The 17724-nt window shown below is 44.4% G+C and overlaps 1 protein-coding gene across 1 annotated transcript in view; it reads right to left on the bottom strand.

Annotated features, from left to right (window-relative positions):
* GALNT14 (polypeptide N-acetylgalactosaminyltransferase 14) overlaps positions 1–17724 on the bottom strand; it is a 217713-nt gene that overhangs the window by 20086 nt on the left and 179903 nt on the right. The window contains exons 8-11 of the mRNA XM_019548585.1: positions 12063–12150; positions 10156–10240; positions 8071–8174; positions 898–1024 (exon numbers count right to left, since the gene is read on the bottom strand). Of these exons, the coding sequence (XP_019404130.1) occupies positions 898–1024; positions 8071–8174; positions 10156–10240; positions 12063–12150 (404 nt within the window). The remainder of the gene's footprint in view (positions 1–897; positions 1025–8070; positions 8175–10155; positions 10241–12062; positions 12151–17724) is intronic.

Genomic DNA, 17724 nt, shown 5'->3' with positions numbered 1-17724 from the left:
CTCTTCCAGGGGGCGGGCAGCCTTGGAAGAGTTATAAACTGGCCATCTTAACTGTGTAATACAGTGCCTAGCTTTTCTCATGACACTGTGTACCTTATAGGCTACCTGGTGCATGTATTGTCCCATGATCAGAGTTCCCAAAAAACTCTGCTTTCAGCCTTTCCAGCCAGTATGCTGTGTGTTAAGCAGCCAGTTCCAATGGAGCAAATTGCTTCTAGATGTCAGAACTCCAAGCATTCCTGAGTCTCTCTTCTAGAGGTAACATCAGCTTGGGGATTAAACCATCTGTACCTTAAGTCAACAGGAGACACACTCTGGCTCATTTTTTGTTACTGATACTTGTCAATGTTTCAGCAAAGCCTTTGTGTGAGCAGTATATGTGCTAATCAACGCTTGCACTAACCGGTGCTCCAGGTGAGGCTTACACTCTTAGAGGCATTTGAGCAAGATTTTCTAGTCTGGTTAAGCTGTGTCAGGCTGCAGGTCAGTGGAGACTAAAATACCTTCCTGCTTCTCTGAGTTTAGTGCCATCTTGGTCCTTCATGTTTTGGTAGATGGGATTCAGCAAGGTGCAAGGCATTCTAGTTATACCCTAGAATGGTGTGTAAGGAACCAGGCAGGGAAGGTGGTATTGGAAACTCTGCTGCACTGTTGTGCCCCTGACAGAGTGCCCTATGCTGAAGAAATCCTTAGGGCGCCAGGTACACCTGTGTTTGAGCCTGCTTTTTGTTGGGAAACCCTTGTATTGCTATTAACATTAACTTTCCCAGCAAAACTTTCCTCCTGGCATCCACCATTACCACAAACTACACTCTCCCTTTATCACAGGGAGATGGTCTGTCCCAGGGCAGACCATTGTTCAGCAGCACAGGAAGGTGGCAAATGCAGTATACCTACTTTATATATGTATTGGCGTTTCCTTCTGGGAAGACGTAAGGGTGTTTCTTCCGGAAGACATGGCCGACTCGGCTGCAGGGAATAATTTCGAGGCTCCCACCACACATCCACACACGGAATGAGATTTCTATAAGAGAATTGGCTTCAGCACTGTTGCCCAGTCCCAGAGCAGGATGGGATCCGGGGTTTATCTCTCATTTTATCCTTTTCCACACCACATCAGGGTCAATCCATTACTGGAGGGGCCTCGCTAGGCTCAGCTTTCTTAAAAGTACATTTCAAAGCTACTTACTATCTGTTTGAAGTTAGCCCGCTTGAAATCGGCCTATAGCACAGCGGGTAATATCACAATGGAAAAAGCTGGGCTGTAAGTAGATCCCTTTATATGCAGCACAGCTTACATCTCAGAAACATCTTGCAATTTCTTGCTCTTGTAATTACTTCTGCACTGCATAATTCAGAACCACTTCCCTCCACAGGGGCTCCTGAGTTCACCAAGAGAGGGTATGAATTCAGTTTATTAATGATTATAATGTACCTTCGAAGATCCATGTTTTTATGAATAAAGGACTGAATCTGCAAAGCCCTGAGCTTGATCTTGAAAGGTGCTGGTGTTTCTGTCAGGTCTGTGGAAAGTCTCAGAGCTAGGGCTGCTCAGAGCTTTACTGGGGGTGTTCAGCATCTCATTGGATGCGACTCACAGTGGCTATGCTGCACTTATGTGTGCACCATAGTCATTTGTCAACACCCTTCATGTGCAAAGGGTAGCTGTGTGTAAAATCAGCATAGAAAACAGAGCTGTTGGTATTTAGAAATATGGGGCTCATCTGCATTATGGAGCTGCTGCTGCTACAGGTATACCACCACAGCTATGTCAGAAGCCCCTTCTAGGAGTGGCAAAAGGAGTTTTTCTGAGAGCATTGTAGTTATGCTACCTCCTTGAATGACATTAGCAAAGCCAGCGGAAGCTTCTGCTGTTGGTTCACTGAGACCAGGGATTTTCACACCCCTAAATGACATGGTTATGCTAGCAAGACATTGTAGCATATATCAGAGTCTAATCCAAAGCACCCAAAGCTGGTTTTGAGGTTTTTGGAGGTGTTTAAATCCCCCGTGGAACAAAAGCTCAACATCACAAATGAGACACCCATTTACATGGATAACTGGATGCCATTCTAATGGTCTGTATTCTACTAGAGACTGGACTAGATGACATAATGGTGACTTTTGGCCTTAACAACTATGAACCCATCACAATTTGCAGCTTCATCACTATGTCATCATATAACAGACATAAACAGGCCATGCAAGCCCCATATGAAAAAGGAAGGAATTAAAAAAAAAAAGCAGTTTCAGAATTCTTTGAATCTTATACAATGATTTTCTGACAGCATAGAACAATATTTAGCATTTAACAAGCTTTTTAAAGCATCCATTCACACTCATTCCTCTGTGAGGTAAGAGTGTTATTACCCACATTTTACTATTGTATCAGGACTACACAGCAGACCTCAGTGTAGTGTAGAGATACACAAGCTAGTTTTAAATGAGCTTTAAACAAGCTACCTCAGGCACTGGGAGCAATCTAGTTGTGGCATCACAGAGCTCTGAGTAGGCTACTTTACCCTGCTTCTCAGCAGGCAAGGTTGAGACTTCAAAAGCAATGCAGACAGTTCAGCTATACTCTTTCCTTGAGATCAATGGAACCTGTTTAGTCACATCCTCTACACTGCAATGCAAACCAACAAGATCTGGAGATACTGTAAAGCCAAAGGTCTTAGATGTCTCAGTTCCAATAGAAAACCAGTGGCAGTTCAAAGCCTAGCTGCCATCTGTACCTTTGAAAATCTCCCCAAAGTGTTAGCATTAAAAGTCCTAAGTAGTGGCATTTCTGCCCCATCCTGGAGACAATTCATGCACCTCACTTGCAGGCAGTATGACCTGAAGTTCCACTTTCTTAAATCCACATTATTCTGGGTAATGTGCTTACGCATCCCTCCAATGTTTCCTCCCACTTCATGTCAACATGTTGGAGGTATGTGTGGACTTGTGTTCTGTCCACACCTGCCTTGTGGGTTAGCCAAGTTCCCCATATGATCTTTAGCTCTTTAACCCCCCACCCCGCCTCAGAATTTGGCTTTCAAGCCCTGGTCATTTCTGCTGTAGAACTATTTCCTGGTCTGCTAGTACCTGATGGAGATAATGAAACACAGAGAAATGAAGAGACTTTTCCAAAGTGATTCAGTAAGCCAGTAACAGGCAGTGCCAGAACCCCAGGTACAACTGGTTGTCAGACAGTCAGGCCATGCAGCCCCATTTGAAGCTCAAGTTTCCAAAGGGAGAGAGCCTTCCCTTGGCATTAGAATGTCTCCACTGCAATTTTTATTTTAATTTACTCAGGTATTTTGATCTACAACTTACATTTGGGGGACAAACTTGATCTGTGCTCTTTTTATCAACAGCTGGACCAAAGCAGCCAATCAGAGCGTGACCTGGAAGGTCCAAGTCTCCTTCCATTTGCTTTGCTTTGCCCCTCAATGATACTCCTCTTGACCCACAACAAGAGGGTAAGCAAAGGAGAATCAGGCCCTCCTTGTCCACACAATATTCATTTGCTCACAAAGACGCAAATTTACATGGCTTTGGAGTTCACCTAGGCACTGACATGTGGGAGCCTCCTCTCAGCTTTCACTGCACACAGCTGTCCCAGATGCAAAGCAAAGAACAGACTAGCCTAAATACAAATCCCTCTTCCTTTTGAGGCAACTAATATGATATGTGGAGCCAAATATTCATGGCTTGAGCCCACCTCTATTTATAACAGCACCAGTCAGGGGCTGTTGGCTTAAGCTGGGAGGCAAATTGCAGAAAGCGAGAACAAGGGTCAATGTTTCCTTTCAGAAATTCCCTCCCTGCTACCACTTTGCTTTTCACTGCAGCATCCAGAGAGGAGAAAGCTGCTCCTGCAACAGCTGGAACTTCACGGCTCTCCCCAAAGGTGCATATTAATGGACCAATAAAACATGCCCCAGTGCCATGTCTGAGTGCTATATTGGGAACAACCTTAATCACAGCAGCAAGAAGATGAGACTAAGGATTTGGCTGCTCTAAGCTGTTCCATTTAGGTCTTCTCACACGTGGCTGTCATTCTTTATTTACCCATGTGCAGTAGGTTGTTTGGTCATTGAGTGTCACTACAATTAAAAGGAGCACTGATGAGCATAAGATTAACTGAAGAGTTGCAAACTGGTTTGTGGATGCAGCACTGTAACGCCCTATTATCTGTTCCAGTTCTTCAGCTTACATGGACTAGGTTTGTCTGAAGTACTGAGGGAGAAAGGCTTGTAGATTTCCCAGTGCTTGCTCATAATTTAAGTTGTAATGAAGAGGGGTGAGGATGTGATCTCTGAGCACTGAGAATCAGAGTGAAAACCTAGCGCTCAAAATGCAAAAGCTGCTTAGAAGGAAAGAAATAAGCTTCAAACAAACAGTGTCCTGACAGACCCTGACTAACCCCAGTGGAGGCGATAAAGTCCTTCAGGTCTATATAGCTTAATGCATTCTGCCCTCTTACACTTCATTTTCTATCCATGCTAACAAGTAATCCTCATGACACCCCTGAAGGTGGTGACATTATGCGCGTTAACAGGTGGGGAAACTGAGGCACAGCACGTGTCCATGTCACACAGAACCAGGAGTAGAAGCTAGATGCTCTCACACCTAACCTGGTCTTTTGAGATCATGCCTACAAAAGCATTTTCCCACTGAAAGCCAATCCCTGTTGCACTTTCCTTATCGTCTTTAAACCACTGTTACAATCCACCCACATTCTCTTAATTGCATCTCAGGAGATGCTGCAAAATAGGAAATGTCAAGTTCTAAAGTATTTCCAGCTTTGTCAGGCAGGGCCTCCCACCCTGACAGAGAAATACTGTTCTGCTCATTTCCTGCAGCTAGTCCTGGTCATTCAGTCTTCCCTCCACTACAGAGGACACCTACAAGGAGCCTGGGTTCATGTAACAAAGACCTTCCCATCATAACTGTAACTTCTGGAGGAGGCAATGGCAGTAACAGAACAGAGAAGGGTCCACATCACATCTGACTCCCCTCCTTGTATTCTCAGCACTCAAAGACAACCCAATTAAATATATTACCTATAAAGAAGTCCTTGCCTCCTGCATATTTTCTGGACTATCACACCTATAGCATCACTCCAACATTACCAAGGATAATTAAACAGGCCTGTTACACCCCAACAGGCAGATCAGGGGTGGGGTGTACTGGAGACTTGGTCATACAGTAGTGGGAAGAAGCATCTTCAATCTTGGAGCCTGTTCCTCCATCCCCTTACATAAGGAGGGGTAAATTCACTCACACATTGTGAAATAAAATTAGTTCCAAACCAATTTGGGAACAAACGGTGCCCAAATGCCCTCTCCTTTATTTTGAATGCAGACTGGAACTTGCTTTTGTTTTCAATGCAGTCTATCGTTCCTCCCTTGGCTGGTAATTCCACCACCATAAAGAAGTGGAGCTCAATTCATAATGTTAGAAACAAGCTGCAGTGCTACACAGTATTCTAAGCACTGCATCCAATTAGAAAGGAGAGCAAATTGCCACAGGGCTAGTGTGCATTTCACTGTAAAGCGAATGAAAAGAGCACCTGGCCACTGAATGGCATGTGCAGAACCTCCAACATGAATCACAAAGTTCTGATGCCTCTCTCATTTACCCAGTAGCCAAGGGTAACATATTGATGTAAGCTGGGTCAGAATCTGACCTACAAGAGCTTGGAGCTCTTCTGTTGCTTCTGTTGCCTCTGGAAGACTAGGAGCTGCATGCCTAGAACACTGCAAGACACATAATGATCTCCAGGGGTGGGAGTGGTGCAGGGGCAAGCATGGGTTGGACCTAACCTCAAGCATCTAGACCTTCTAGTCCAACATTGCTGCAATACTGTGCCCTGTCCCTTCTATTTTTTTTTTATCTTTGGTACTTTCCCTTTTATAGACCAAACTGAGTCCACTCCAGAGCCATCACAGTTAGTGCAGAAGGGCACCAAGATCCCTTCCTTGGAAGACTTGTTATGATCTAGATGGCACTGCCTCAGGGAAGGGTGCATGAGACTATCGTTACTAAGAATGCAATAGTGCCTAAGGCCCCAACCAAGACTGGGACCCCTTTATGCCCTGTACTATATGTACATATAGTAAGAGGAGTAGGAAAAGGAAAGGGGAAGCACAAAGAGATGATGTGTTTGTAGCTACCAATGAAACCCACAAGCCTGCATGCCATCCACAGAGTGCCTCTTCCTGCCTCCAGAAGCAAGACCTTGGCTCTCCAACACTATCCATTTCTGCACTTCTTTGGACTTCTATGAGGTCCCTGTGAAGGAAAATTGTGACTGCTTTGCACAACTGCAACCAAATGGACTTCCTGCTGCCATGTATAAATTTGGGCTGTGGCCAATTTTTTCCGCCTGATGATGGACAAGCTTCATCACCTCTGCTTCCCAGAGGACAGAAGTTGTTCTAAGACTAGAGAAACATACAGTCTGCAAGCTCTGTGGCTACTAAAACTTGGGTGTGCGAGAATTTTGGCCTCTGTTTGATGTGAGCTAAACTCCTATGACTGTTTGCCTTTGGCACTGGAAAGGTGAGAACACTTTATAGTCAGGACCAATATCAAAGGGAATTCTGTCAGTAACCAAAAGCATCTTGCTACCTGACAGAGCCTTGGACAATGCGTATTATGTGAACCATCATGCTGCAAGGCATCAATTAACTGCTGTTTGACAGGGGTTGTGAAGAAACATCAGGTACGGGCAACATATTCATAATTGCCCATTTTAGTTTCTCTCCCTCTCTCTTTTTCTTTCTCTGGAGGCAGCTAGTAGAGCTCGTGGCCAGGGAAAAGACACAGGACCGGGTGGAACATGGATCAAAGCTAATGTGCCAGTTCCTTTATTTACGTTTAGTTTTCTTTTCGAAGGCGTTTTATTTGTAAGGCCAGTGATCCAGCAGGGGAGGTGGACCAATCCTGTTAGGAAGAGCAGTTGCTTCAGGTCAAAACACTGGCAAGAAATTCACTGAGATACACATATAAAAAGAGGGAGAGAGAAAGTGAGCTCCTACATGGCAAGATATAAATAAATACATTACAGAAAAAGGCATATGGAAGAAAGCAATAGCGCCAGACAATGGATGGGGTTATTGCAAAGCACTAGCATCTGTTCCTTTGGCTCACTGACAGCACTGCTATATCTTTTTAAGATACACAATTTTTTTCCTTGCTAGCCATGCTCCCCAGAGGTATCAAAGTATTAAAGCCAGCTTAAGATCTGTCTCCCTGACATCAAATACCTCCTTCTTCTTGCGTGGCTACAGCCTACCGCTCTGATCTGCTGCATCATTAGAGCTGCAGACAGAAAACTGTCCAGCCTGATCTAGCTGTATTTGACATGGTGGAAGAGAATAGTATAACCTGTTTGATCTCCTTTGCAAAGCTTACTCTCAGGAGCTACCTGACAAAGAGCTGGAAACCGAGATGGCTGAGGTAGAGTTAGGTGACGTGAAGCATGTGGGCCCCTAATCCATTTACCATCAAGCAGGTTAGGGCAGGGATTCTTAAATCTTTTCCTAATGGGAACCCCTCAGTCAAGAAGATCCAGCTGGGATCCCACACTGAGTGACTGGGACCCAATGCCGGTCTGCTGCAGCCCAGCTGAAAACCCCTAAGCCACTGTGTCAGGGGCTCTGCAAATTCAGGCCAGCATAACTGTGCCAGCTCATGTTTTTGAGATTATACCCACAAATGGAAAAACTAGAAACAGATATATTTTTTAATGATAGCATTAAGAAAAGGGAGAGACAGGAAACTTTTTAGAGCCCCCTGCAACCTGTTCACAACCCTTTGCAGCATTGTAGCTATACACCACACAGGAAAGGGAACCACAGTCATGGCTAATCCCTGAGTACTGTCAGTACCTTGAGACCTTAAGAAGCCCCTTACTTACTTAGGCTGTTGGAAATGACTGGGGAAGCCCTGCAGAGAGCACTGGGGAAGGAGTTTAGATGAAGCAGATATCAGCCTGTGGCTAGTCAAGAGATAGCCAGCCTCAACAGCTTGGAGGTTGAGGATTGGCCCCCTCCACTCACAACAATAGTAACTCACCGAAGTTCTCCCCTCCCCAGATGTCCATGGCTGTGTCGTACTTTCCCAAGTGGTTGAACCAGGCTTTGTCAATCACAAAGAGTCCCCCTGCGATGACTGGAGTCCTGTAGAGACGAGGAAGAGGAGAGGGGACAGGAACTCACTCAAACAGCGATGCAGACCCCCAGATGCACAGACTACCACTTCCCTTTGCTTTCTGTTCTGTTCTCAGAGCACAACCTATGAATCTTCCTTTTACTGAACACCAAGACTTGTGCCTCAAAAGGAGGTGGCAGAGCCATTTAACCAGCTGCCCCTGTCTTTTTGCATAGGTCACAAATTGCTTGGTACTTAAAGACTGGCTAATGCACCCATCAGCACGACTTCTCCAAGCCCAAAGTTCGCAGCCCTGATTGTAGGCTTCAGAAAAAAAAAAATGCACTTAGCGCTGGGGGGTTATTTACATGACATTACTCAAACAGGGTTTACGCTGGAAGATAGCGTATTAAGAGCACCGTTCTGCTGCACAGGGAAGGGCACTGCCTATTCAAAAGGGCTTTTAAGAAGCCATTTCTATCAGTCTGATCTTTATTTCAGAGCAGGGTTATTTTTTCACTCTTCAGTTTAGATGAGGAGAGCAGCACAGCGAAGTCATGCAGGTGGGAGGAAGAGTGAGGGGGATTGTTTTAGGTGTGATAAGGAATAAGTCCTATTTCTACAAGCTACTCTCAAGTCCTGCAACTGCACTGAAATAAGCAGGGCTGAATTTGTATCAGGCCTCACAGAGGTGGCCTTTGTGCGCTGCAATGAAGTTCCAATTATTTTTACATGACAGGGTGATTATGAAGTGAAATGGCCCTTCAGGAGACCAATAAGAGTTCTTGTTAACAAACAGCAGCAAGATTTTCCTTACTGCGATGTACACAGTACTGCCAGCTTAGCCATTTTGTTGTTAGATCTAGCACCTTTGGGGGGTCTTTAGTGACTTTTTGGGGATTGCTGTTAATACAACAAATGAAATTAAGGTTCCTGTACCAGTTTGCTATGTTTAATATTCATTAAATGTTCTAGTGATATTTCTAATGACTTCAGAAGCTCTGTCCGGTGTCATCTAGTGACATTCTGAGATCCGTGTGGCAGATTCACGCTTTCAGAGGTTGATAAAATTGGATGCGTGTTCTTTGCTTCCTTTCTGGAGCTACGGGCTCTCACCATTGCTCTTGCCTGGCCCAGGCTACAGCAACTCTGTCTCCAGTCAAGATGCCACTGAATTAGCTAGCCGCAAGGGGTGGCTGTAGGTAAAGTGAGGTACTCCCTGCAGCCCAAGGGGTTCTCTCTCTTCATCTCTCAGTGCATTTAATCCAGCATTCATTTCTCAGCCTTTTAGATTTTCTGACCGCCCCCTGGGCAACTTGGAAAAGCAATGCTGGTTTGGAAAGTGAGGTCTAACAACCTGCTTTTGTGAAGGGCATTACCACTTGTAAAGGAAGCCTCTTGTTCTAGGGTAAAATGTGAATTGTCACAACTAAAGAAAGAGCCTTTTAAGAAGGGAAACGGTCTTATTCAGTGGATGGAGAAACCAGGAGTTTTCACCAATTTGTCCTTAGCCTCTCAGGGAAAATTATCATGTGGAACTTCTTGGAACTACTGCAGTAGGAATAACCACTGTCTTTGCACTGTGACACTGTACTGTCTGCAGTACATTGTTAGGAGGTGAAGCTGTGCTGTAAAATCCAAAGCAAACTGGAAGTCAGGATAGACCCATGAGTTTCAGGGCTCCCCTGGAGCATGTCTCAACCCTGATCCACCTCTTCCATGGTGCCACACTTTAAACTGGATTACCTGCATATTCAAATTTCTCTCTAGTCCAGCTAAATCAGGGATCTGTTGCTACAGCTGCAAAAATTGTTAACCATTTGCATTCATGGAATGATCCAAAACCGCTGAAAGCAAGGGAATCTTTCTATGGACCTCACTGGAATCAAAGCCTTTAATGGGTGAGTCAAAATGGCAAAATCAGCCTACATGGCACCATTTCAACATGAGTACTTTCTCCACACAGACCCCTAGTGCTTCCAGTGTCCCCCTCCCTACCTTGCTACTTACTTAATCGGCTCTGTGGGATCAACACGTTTGGCTTTCTGCTCTGGGGAAAGCTGCTCCCACTTGAAATGTAGGCTCCAGTCAAACCCTAAAAGGTAGAGAAGGATCACAGAGAAATTAGAGGGATGGTTTTGACAGCTAGGGGGCTGTCAAAACCATCCCTTGGCCAACTCAGAATTATTTCCTATCCTCCAGTTTGAAGTGATTCAGACCACAGGAAGATCAGGCCAGCACCCAACGCATTTCGATATTACAAAAAAAAAAAAAGGTACAGTAAAGTTACAGTCAAGCATGCAGAAGTCAGGACATACAAATATTAAATCTGAAAATGAAGGTATGTGTTAGCCCCCTTGTGCATGTGGACTAGGATACAGCTTTTAGTTAGATAATTCCATACCATTTTTTCCCACAGGGCTCTACTGTTCGGAGTTGTACAGAATGGAAGGTGCTCACTGAATGATGGACCATTCAGGACTTCTTTTTCCTATCGTTGTTTAGTGCATGGCCATCCCTTATGTATTTGTTATCAATTTCCTATTGGACTAGTCTTTAAGGTTCATCAGGACACCCCCAGAGTGCTTCCCAAACTCTCCCATGAGATGAGCCAAAGGATGATGCCCATGTTACAGAACTGAGACACAAAGAGATTAGGGTTTGAAGTATACATTAACTTTGGTACCCATGCTGAAATGCCTATGCCCTTGTTTTTCCATGCAACTTAGCCCTACATGGCATGCTGTAGGTTCACAGCAGGGCTCCAATTAACTTAAGCTGCAGCTGTGATCATTCAGCACTTCCACATATCACACCCCAGGGTTTAAGCTGGGTACCCAGGAAATGAGAGTACCCAATTAGTAGTCATCACTTACTAATTGGTGAGGAGCATAATGAATTACATCAGAGCTACAAGCTAGTACTTAGTAGAGCACCTAATCCATCATTACGTCATTTTGGCTTGGCATTGGTGAGTATCTGAAGTAACACTGCAGAGAATCAAGCAACCCATAACCTCAGAATGGGACTTCAAACCCCTTGTGGTATATCCACACAGCAAAACAAAGGTAGGATGGGTATATGTGCTATCCTACCTGTGCTACCTTAATCTAGCTAACATGATTAACAAGAGCAGTGAAGATGCAGTGGCACAGCTTTCAGTATGTACTAATGGCCAGTGTGGAGTCCCCTGTGGTTCAGTGCTAGAATCCTTATCTACCACACAGGAGACCTGCGTTCAATTCCCAGCCACTTAAACAACTACAGTCATAGAGGCACCAAATATCTGGGCTCAATCTGGTCTTTGGATTCTGTCTCAGTTGCATAAAGGAAGGATGGAAGGTCTGGGCAGCCTCCACTCCTCCAAAAATTCCTGCCCAGGCATATGCATCAAAGGTCTGACTACCTCTCATGCATACCATGATCCAGGAGGATTGACAGTTACCAGCAGCCAGTGTACAAATACCTCAGAGACCCTCTGGTTGCTAGTATGTGCTAAAGCCTGTCTTTACTGCTACTGTAACCAGTGCGAGGTAAATTAAACTAGCACAGTATGTTTGCCCATGCTACCATCACACCTGCATTTTGCTGTGCCATCATTACACCTTATACCATTGACTTTCATTGCTGCCAGGGGTTAGTTTTGATGAGATGCTTCCCATCTGCCCGGTTACTCTACCTTAATGAACTCCATTCCCTCTAGGTACCATTAAGTAAGTCCAAGCTAACCTTAAAAACTGGCAACTGAACATTTTTAGCTTGTCTGGTGCAGAACAGCTTTGTTATACCCCTTAGAGCAATGAATTTGGACTTGATGCTGACTTCATGTTTGGTCAGATTTTTTCCTTTGTGGGTGCATTGTACTTGGAGCAAAACAGGACGGAATCCCCATCAGGATGTGACTAGTGTTCACTCACCTCCTCGCAAGTCTGATGAGGCTGCCACATAGGCAAAAGTGTCTAAGTTGATGATGTCGATAACTGGACTGACCACCCGAGTTGGGTCCTGAGAACAAGAAACAAAACAACTCATGACTTTTCACCTAGTGTTGTTTCTTTTCAGAAGTCACCTCAGAAGTAGGAAGATTTATTTATGGAGCAAAGATGTGAGGCAATCAGATTGCCACTAATATCTCCAGTCCTTTCCTAACTGACAAACCAGGCAGTCTGAGGAGGGCAGGTCTAAGTTCCTAGCTGTGTTTCTTAGATAAACTCATGAGGTCAAACCAATTTCGGATGGACAGGTATAACACAACAGCAACCCTCACTTTGTTGAACTATCTCATCAGAAAGGCTAAGGCATGAATGGAGGCATCTATTAAATGACCAACCTGCCCCTTGAGCTCACAGGTGAAGACACATTATCAGGACAGTGTATGGGGAAGTTTGTCCTTCCAAAACCGAAAGTTAGGATTAGAAGGGACCTCAGGAAGTCATCAAATCCAGCCCCAGCTCAAAGCAGGACCATCCCCAACTAGATCAGCCCAGCCAAAGTTTTGTTTAGCTGGGTTTTGAAAACCTCCAAGAATGGAGCTTCCACCACAGCCCCCAGCCTGTACCGGTGCATGGGATTGTTCTGTCCTAAGGGCAGGACTTTATACTTGTCCTTGTTGAAACTCATATGATTCTTTTTAGCCCAATCCTCCAATTTGTCTACATCACTCTGAATCCTAGTTCTATCATCCAATGTATCTACTACTCCACCCAGCTTGGTGTCATCTGCAAACTTGCTGAGGGTGCACTCTATGCCATCTTCCAGGTCACTAATGAAGACACTGAACAAAAACACCCCCAGGACCAACCTCTGGCACACTACACTTGATACATGCTTCCAACTAGACATTGAGCCATTGATTACTACTCTCTGAGCCTGATGCTCCAGCCAGTTTTCTATCCACTTTACAGTCCATTCATCCAGCCCATATTTCCTTAGCTTGCCTGCAAGAATGTTGTGGGAGACCATATCAAAAACCTTGCTAAACTCAAGGTACACCACATCCATCCATCTTTCCACATCCACAAAGCCAGTCATTTCATCATAGAAGGCAATCAGGTCGTCAGGCATGACTTGCCCTTGGTGAATCTATGCTGACTGTTCCTAATCATCTTCTCCTCCAAGTGCTTAGAAAGGGAGTCCTTGAGGATCTATCTGCTCCATGATTTTTGCAGGGACTGAGGTGAGGCTGAGCAGTCTGTAGTTCTCTGGATCCTCCATTTTCCATTTCTTAAACATGGGCACTATGTTTGCCCTTTTCCAAACACCTGGGACCTCTCCTGATTACCATGAGTTTTCAAAGATGAGGGCCAATGGCTCTGCAACGACATCAGCTCTCAGGTGCATCCTGTCTGGCCCCATGGACTTGTATATGTCCAGCTTTTCTAGGTAGTCCCTAACCTGTTCTTTCACCACTAAGGTCTGCCTACCTCCTCCTCGCCCCAAACTGTGCTGCCTGGTACAGTAGTCTGGGAGCTGACTGCCTGTGAAGACTGAGACAAAAAGGGCATTGAGCGCTTCTACCTTTTCTGCATCCTCTGTCACAACGTTACTTCCCCCATTCAGTAAGGAAGTTACTTCCTAAATTGCCTGTGCAATTCCTAAACTGTGTTCAGTTTTGGGCTCCACAATTCAAAAAGGATGTGGAGAAGCTTGAGAGAGTCCAGAGAAGAGCCATGCACGTGATCAGAGCTCAGGAAAACAGACCTTACGATGACAGGCTGAGAGCCATGGGGCTCTTTAGCTTGGAAAAGCACAGGCTCAGGCATGATCTGATGGCCACCTATAAGTTTATCGGGGTGACCACCAGTATCTGGGGGAACATTTGTTCACCAGAGCATCCCAAGGAATAACAAGGTTAAATGGTTATAAAATACTGCAAGACCGTTTCAGGCTGGTCATAAGGAAGAATTTCTTTACTGTCAGAGCCCCCAAGGTCTGGAATAGGTCAAGTCGGTTGATGGCTTCCCCTGTCGTCTGCAGAAGGGAGTCTCCAACCACCACCACCCATCGCTTCTTCTTGGTGGCAGTCGTCTCAATCCTTTCCACATAATGAGGCCTGTCCTGTCCTCCTCCACCAATGCAACCTGCTCCTCCCTCTGTGCTGCTAGGGCTGTGTATCTGTTCTCCAGACAAACAACTGCAGGTGGAGGTAAAGATCTCTGCTTGCTGCCAGAAGTTACAAGCCTTCAGCTTCCACCCTCTTGGGTGTCCATGTCCTCTCTCTTCTCTAGCGCTGCATCTTGCATTTCTTTCTCTGCAGTCCTGGAGGTCTCCTCCAGCATCAAACTGATGAATGCCTCATGGTGGAGGATGCTTTGGAGCCTCGCCACCTCCTCCTGTTTTTCTCTAGCCTGTTCTCTGAGACACACCATTAGGAGGCACCACCCACACTGCAGGCACTCCCTGACTTGGCCATCACTGGAAGGAACCTGCAAGCCGCCGTGCCCACAGCACCAAACCTGGACCTGGATGTAAGCCTTGATGGTGGGCAGTCCTTTTTCTATAAACTGAAAACTGAAGTCTTCAGGGCTGTCAGGTCAGCATTTTCCACTAGCTTGAAGATCACCCACAAGCATATTCTTAATGCGTAAGCTATAGGTGGGTTTTACAAGGAACTTGGCTCAAGAATCTCCAGCTGAGCACAAAACTTCATCCTTTTTTTCACAAATTCATCAGTTTATTCCCCTCTTCCGGTCCTCACATTGTTTTCAGTAAATTTCAAGTGTGAAGCAATAGGCAGGCAGTTAAAAAGTAGACAGGAAATAGGCAGACCAAACCAAGCAGCCAATTTAATATACATATATAATATTAATATATATAAACCTATACATATATATGTGTTTGTGTAAAATAAATCCATAAATTACTGGATTTGCCAAAGGAGAGGAAGAGGTTAAATACAAAAGAGTGAAAAGATATTAAATATTTGGTGCTGGTGATTTAATTAACATCTTGTTATGGGTGAAAAGATTATACAAACAGTTAGGAACAAAAATATCTGCAGGAGGAAGAGATTTTGACAGCTTTGACTGGTCTCTTATCTTCTTTTTTTCTTTTCAAAAATCCCAAACTCCAATTATAGCTCAAACTTCAAGCTTTTCCCTTCACCAGATCAAATCACTTTTCACAGACATGCAGAGGAAGTCATCTTAGCATATATGGGCTTGCTCTCTTGCTCTGGGAGAAGACTTTGTTTCGGAAATCAGTTTTAACAAAGAAGAGCTGCATTCTGAAGCAGTCACAGGACAAAGTGGCTGAATGCTGAAAATTATGCTGTTAGGACATACTGGAGAGTCAGGTTTTATGAATTAGAAGGATATCTTTTGCCTGAGAAGCACAAGGCCCTGATTTGGGCATTAGTGAATTAAGGATCACAATGTCCCTGTGAAGCAAGTAAATATTATCCCTATATAACAGATGAACAAAATGAGGTATGGAAAGACTAAGCACTTGAGGCCAGTCTTGTTGAAATCAATGCCAAAACTTCCATTCAATGCCATAGGAAGGAGAATGATATCTAACAGTGTGGCTAGACTCCTTACCTTACTGTGCCAGGCAGTGCTGTGCTGAAAAAGGCTATACTGCTTATACCTTCCATACCAGAAGCAGTGTGGCTGCTGTAGTATGACATTGGGAGCAAGCTAATTAGTCCTGCCCAAAGGTACTGCACCACAGGTAGGTGGCCATCCTACTCCTGGGTTTAACATGCAGCACATGTGCAAGAGCATGGCATGTTTCAGCATGGCAGTAACTGGTACATTGGCAGTATAGGCATGCCCGGACAGACTGATTCAAGGTGAAAGTCAGAGAACCCAAAACACTTGACATCCTGTCTTATGCCTAAGCCTCAGCATCATTCTTCCCTTCAAATAACAGATCACTTGGTGTGAAACTTTTTTAGCTCCAATCTTCCCAGCATGATGAGCTTTGGAAATTGTTTTTTTAATCCTCTGCACAAGAATCCAACCAATAGAGAACAGAAAGCCAGATAAGTCATCCCCCTGAGGGTAATGCACTGCACTATCAGATGAAAAACTCTGTCCAATTCTCAGTCCTGGCCTCTGATGTCCCTAGATCGACAAGGCATTGTTCTTTTAAAATGCACTTCAAATCAAACAATACATCTCAATGAAAAAAAGAGAGTTATTCCAGCTATTCCATCACCAATTTCAACCTGCCTATAGTTGTAATGGTTAGCAAAAAGACAGGGGACATGCTTTTTCTTTCAGGGTGGAGTCCCAAAAGGTGATAGCACAACATTTTTCCTGAGACATCTTTTCTCAGACAGGGAAAGAGTGTGCATGTCAGGGGCTTTGGAGGTAAATAGAACATTGTTATCTGCTGGTTCACTAGCATGGCATTTACAAAAGCCAATGTTCAGCTGAGCTAAATAAAATTGATGATTTTTCCTGAAAAACATGCCAGGGTTTGATAATTACATGTTAAGAAAAATTATTCTGTTGAAATATAGTAGTAATGGATTTAGATAAATAAGTAAAATCAAGAAAGTGTGCACCCACACATATATACCCACAAACACAAATGCGCTCATCCTCTGGTGCTCCCAGAACTCCCTCAGACACACACCCCCTCAGACATAGGCTCACACACCAACTCAAACATTGCCTTGTATGTAATCCCTCCAGTTTACACTCATAAACATTCTTCCTCAGACACACCCAGACAGAGATGCACAGCTCATCCGGCAGACACATGGGCCATCTCTCAGACATTAGCAAAATAGTAAGCTATACACATGTTGCCCAAATGTAAAACAGACTAAGTTCACATCCATCTAACACTTAGATGCAACCTACTTACAGGAAATCATCATGCTCTGTTTGTATCCGCTATACCCATTTATCAGAAGTAAACACACACACACACACACACACACACACACGTCCTTTGGCATTTGTTGAACACCTAGAAACTTGCTTGAAAAGCTGTTTTTCCCAATGAAAAATGAGAAGTGACATGCAGGTTGAATTGGTGCTAGCTACAGAGTCAGATTTATTTAAAGCTAGTCATTCCTAATTCGCTTGAAAACTTTAATTTTATTAAAACAAAACAAACCATTCCTGCCAGTTACAAAGGAAGAAAAGCCCTTTATACAACACTCATCTCTGCTGTAAAAGAACATGGCAGAGAATTAGCCAGTCCTCTTTTCAACACCAACCTGAAGGTGGCAGCAGTAACATTTCATATTCATATGGTTCCCTGATCAGTATTTTAACCCCGGTATAAGGATGGAAGCTGTGTGCCAGGTAGCAGGGAAACTAATGGATGCAAGTTAATGACCTTGTACCCTTTGAATGTGAAGTTTGGGGTCAACAAAAACGGAAATAGAACAGAAATTAAATCAGTTTTCACAAATACTCTTCAGTTATGGTCTGCAACACCATGGCTGCTTCACACATGGCCAGTGCTCCCCAGAGTGATCTAAACATCACCTACCATTCCATTCCTAGGGGTCCCAGACACCTTTCTTTTAATGCAGCAGCCAGAAACCTTTAGTAAGCCATGGACTTGAACAACCTAGGTCCAGTCTGATGTGGACTGGACAGTTTTGGCGGCACATTG

This window comes from Crocodylus porosus, unplaced genomic scaffold (genome assembly GCF_001723895.1).
Source record: "Crocodylus porosus isolate Cpor-Errol unplaced genomic scaffold, CroPor_comp1, whole genome shotgun sequence".
In the NCBI taxonomy this organism is placed as follows: Eukaryota; Metazoa; Chordata; order Crocodylia; family Crocodylidae; genus Crocodylus; species Crocodylus porosus.
Note: the sequence above shows the minus strand (reverse complement) of the source record. Positions and strands in the feature narration are given on the sequence as shown.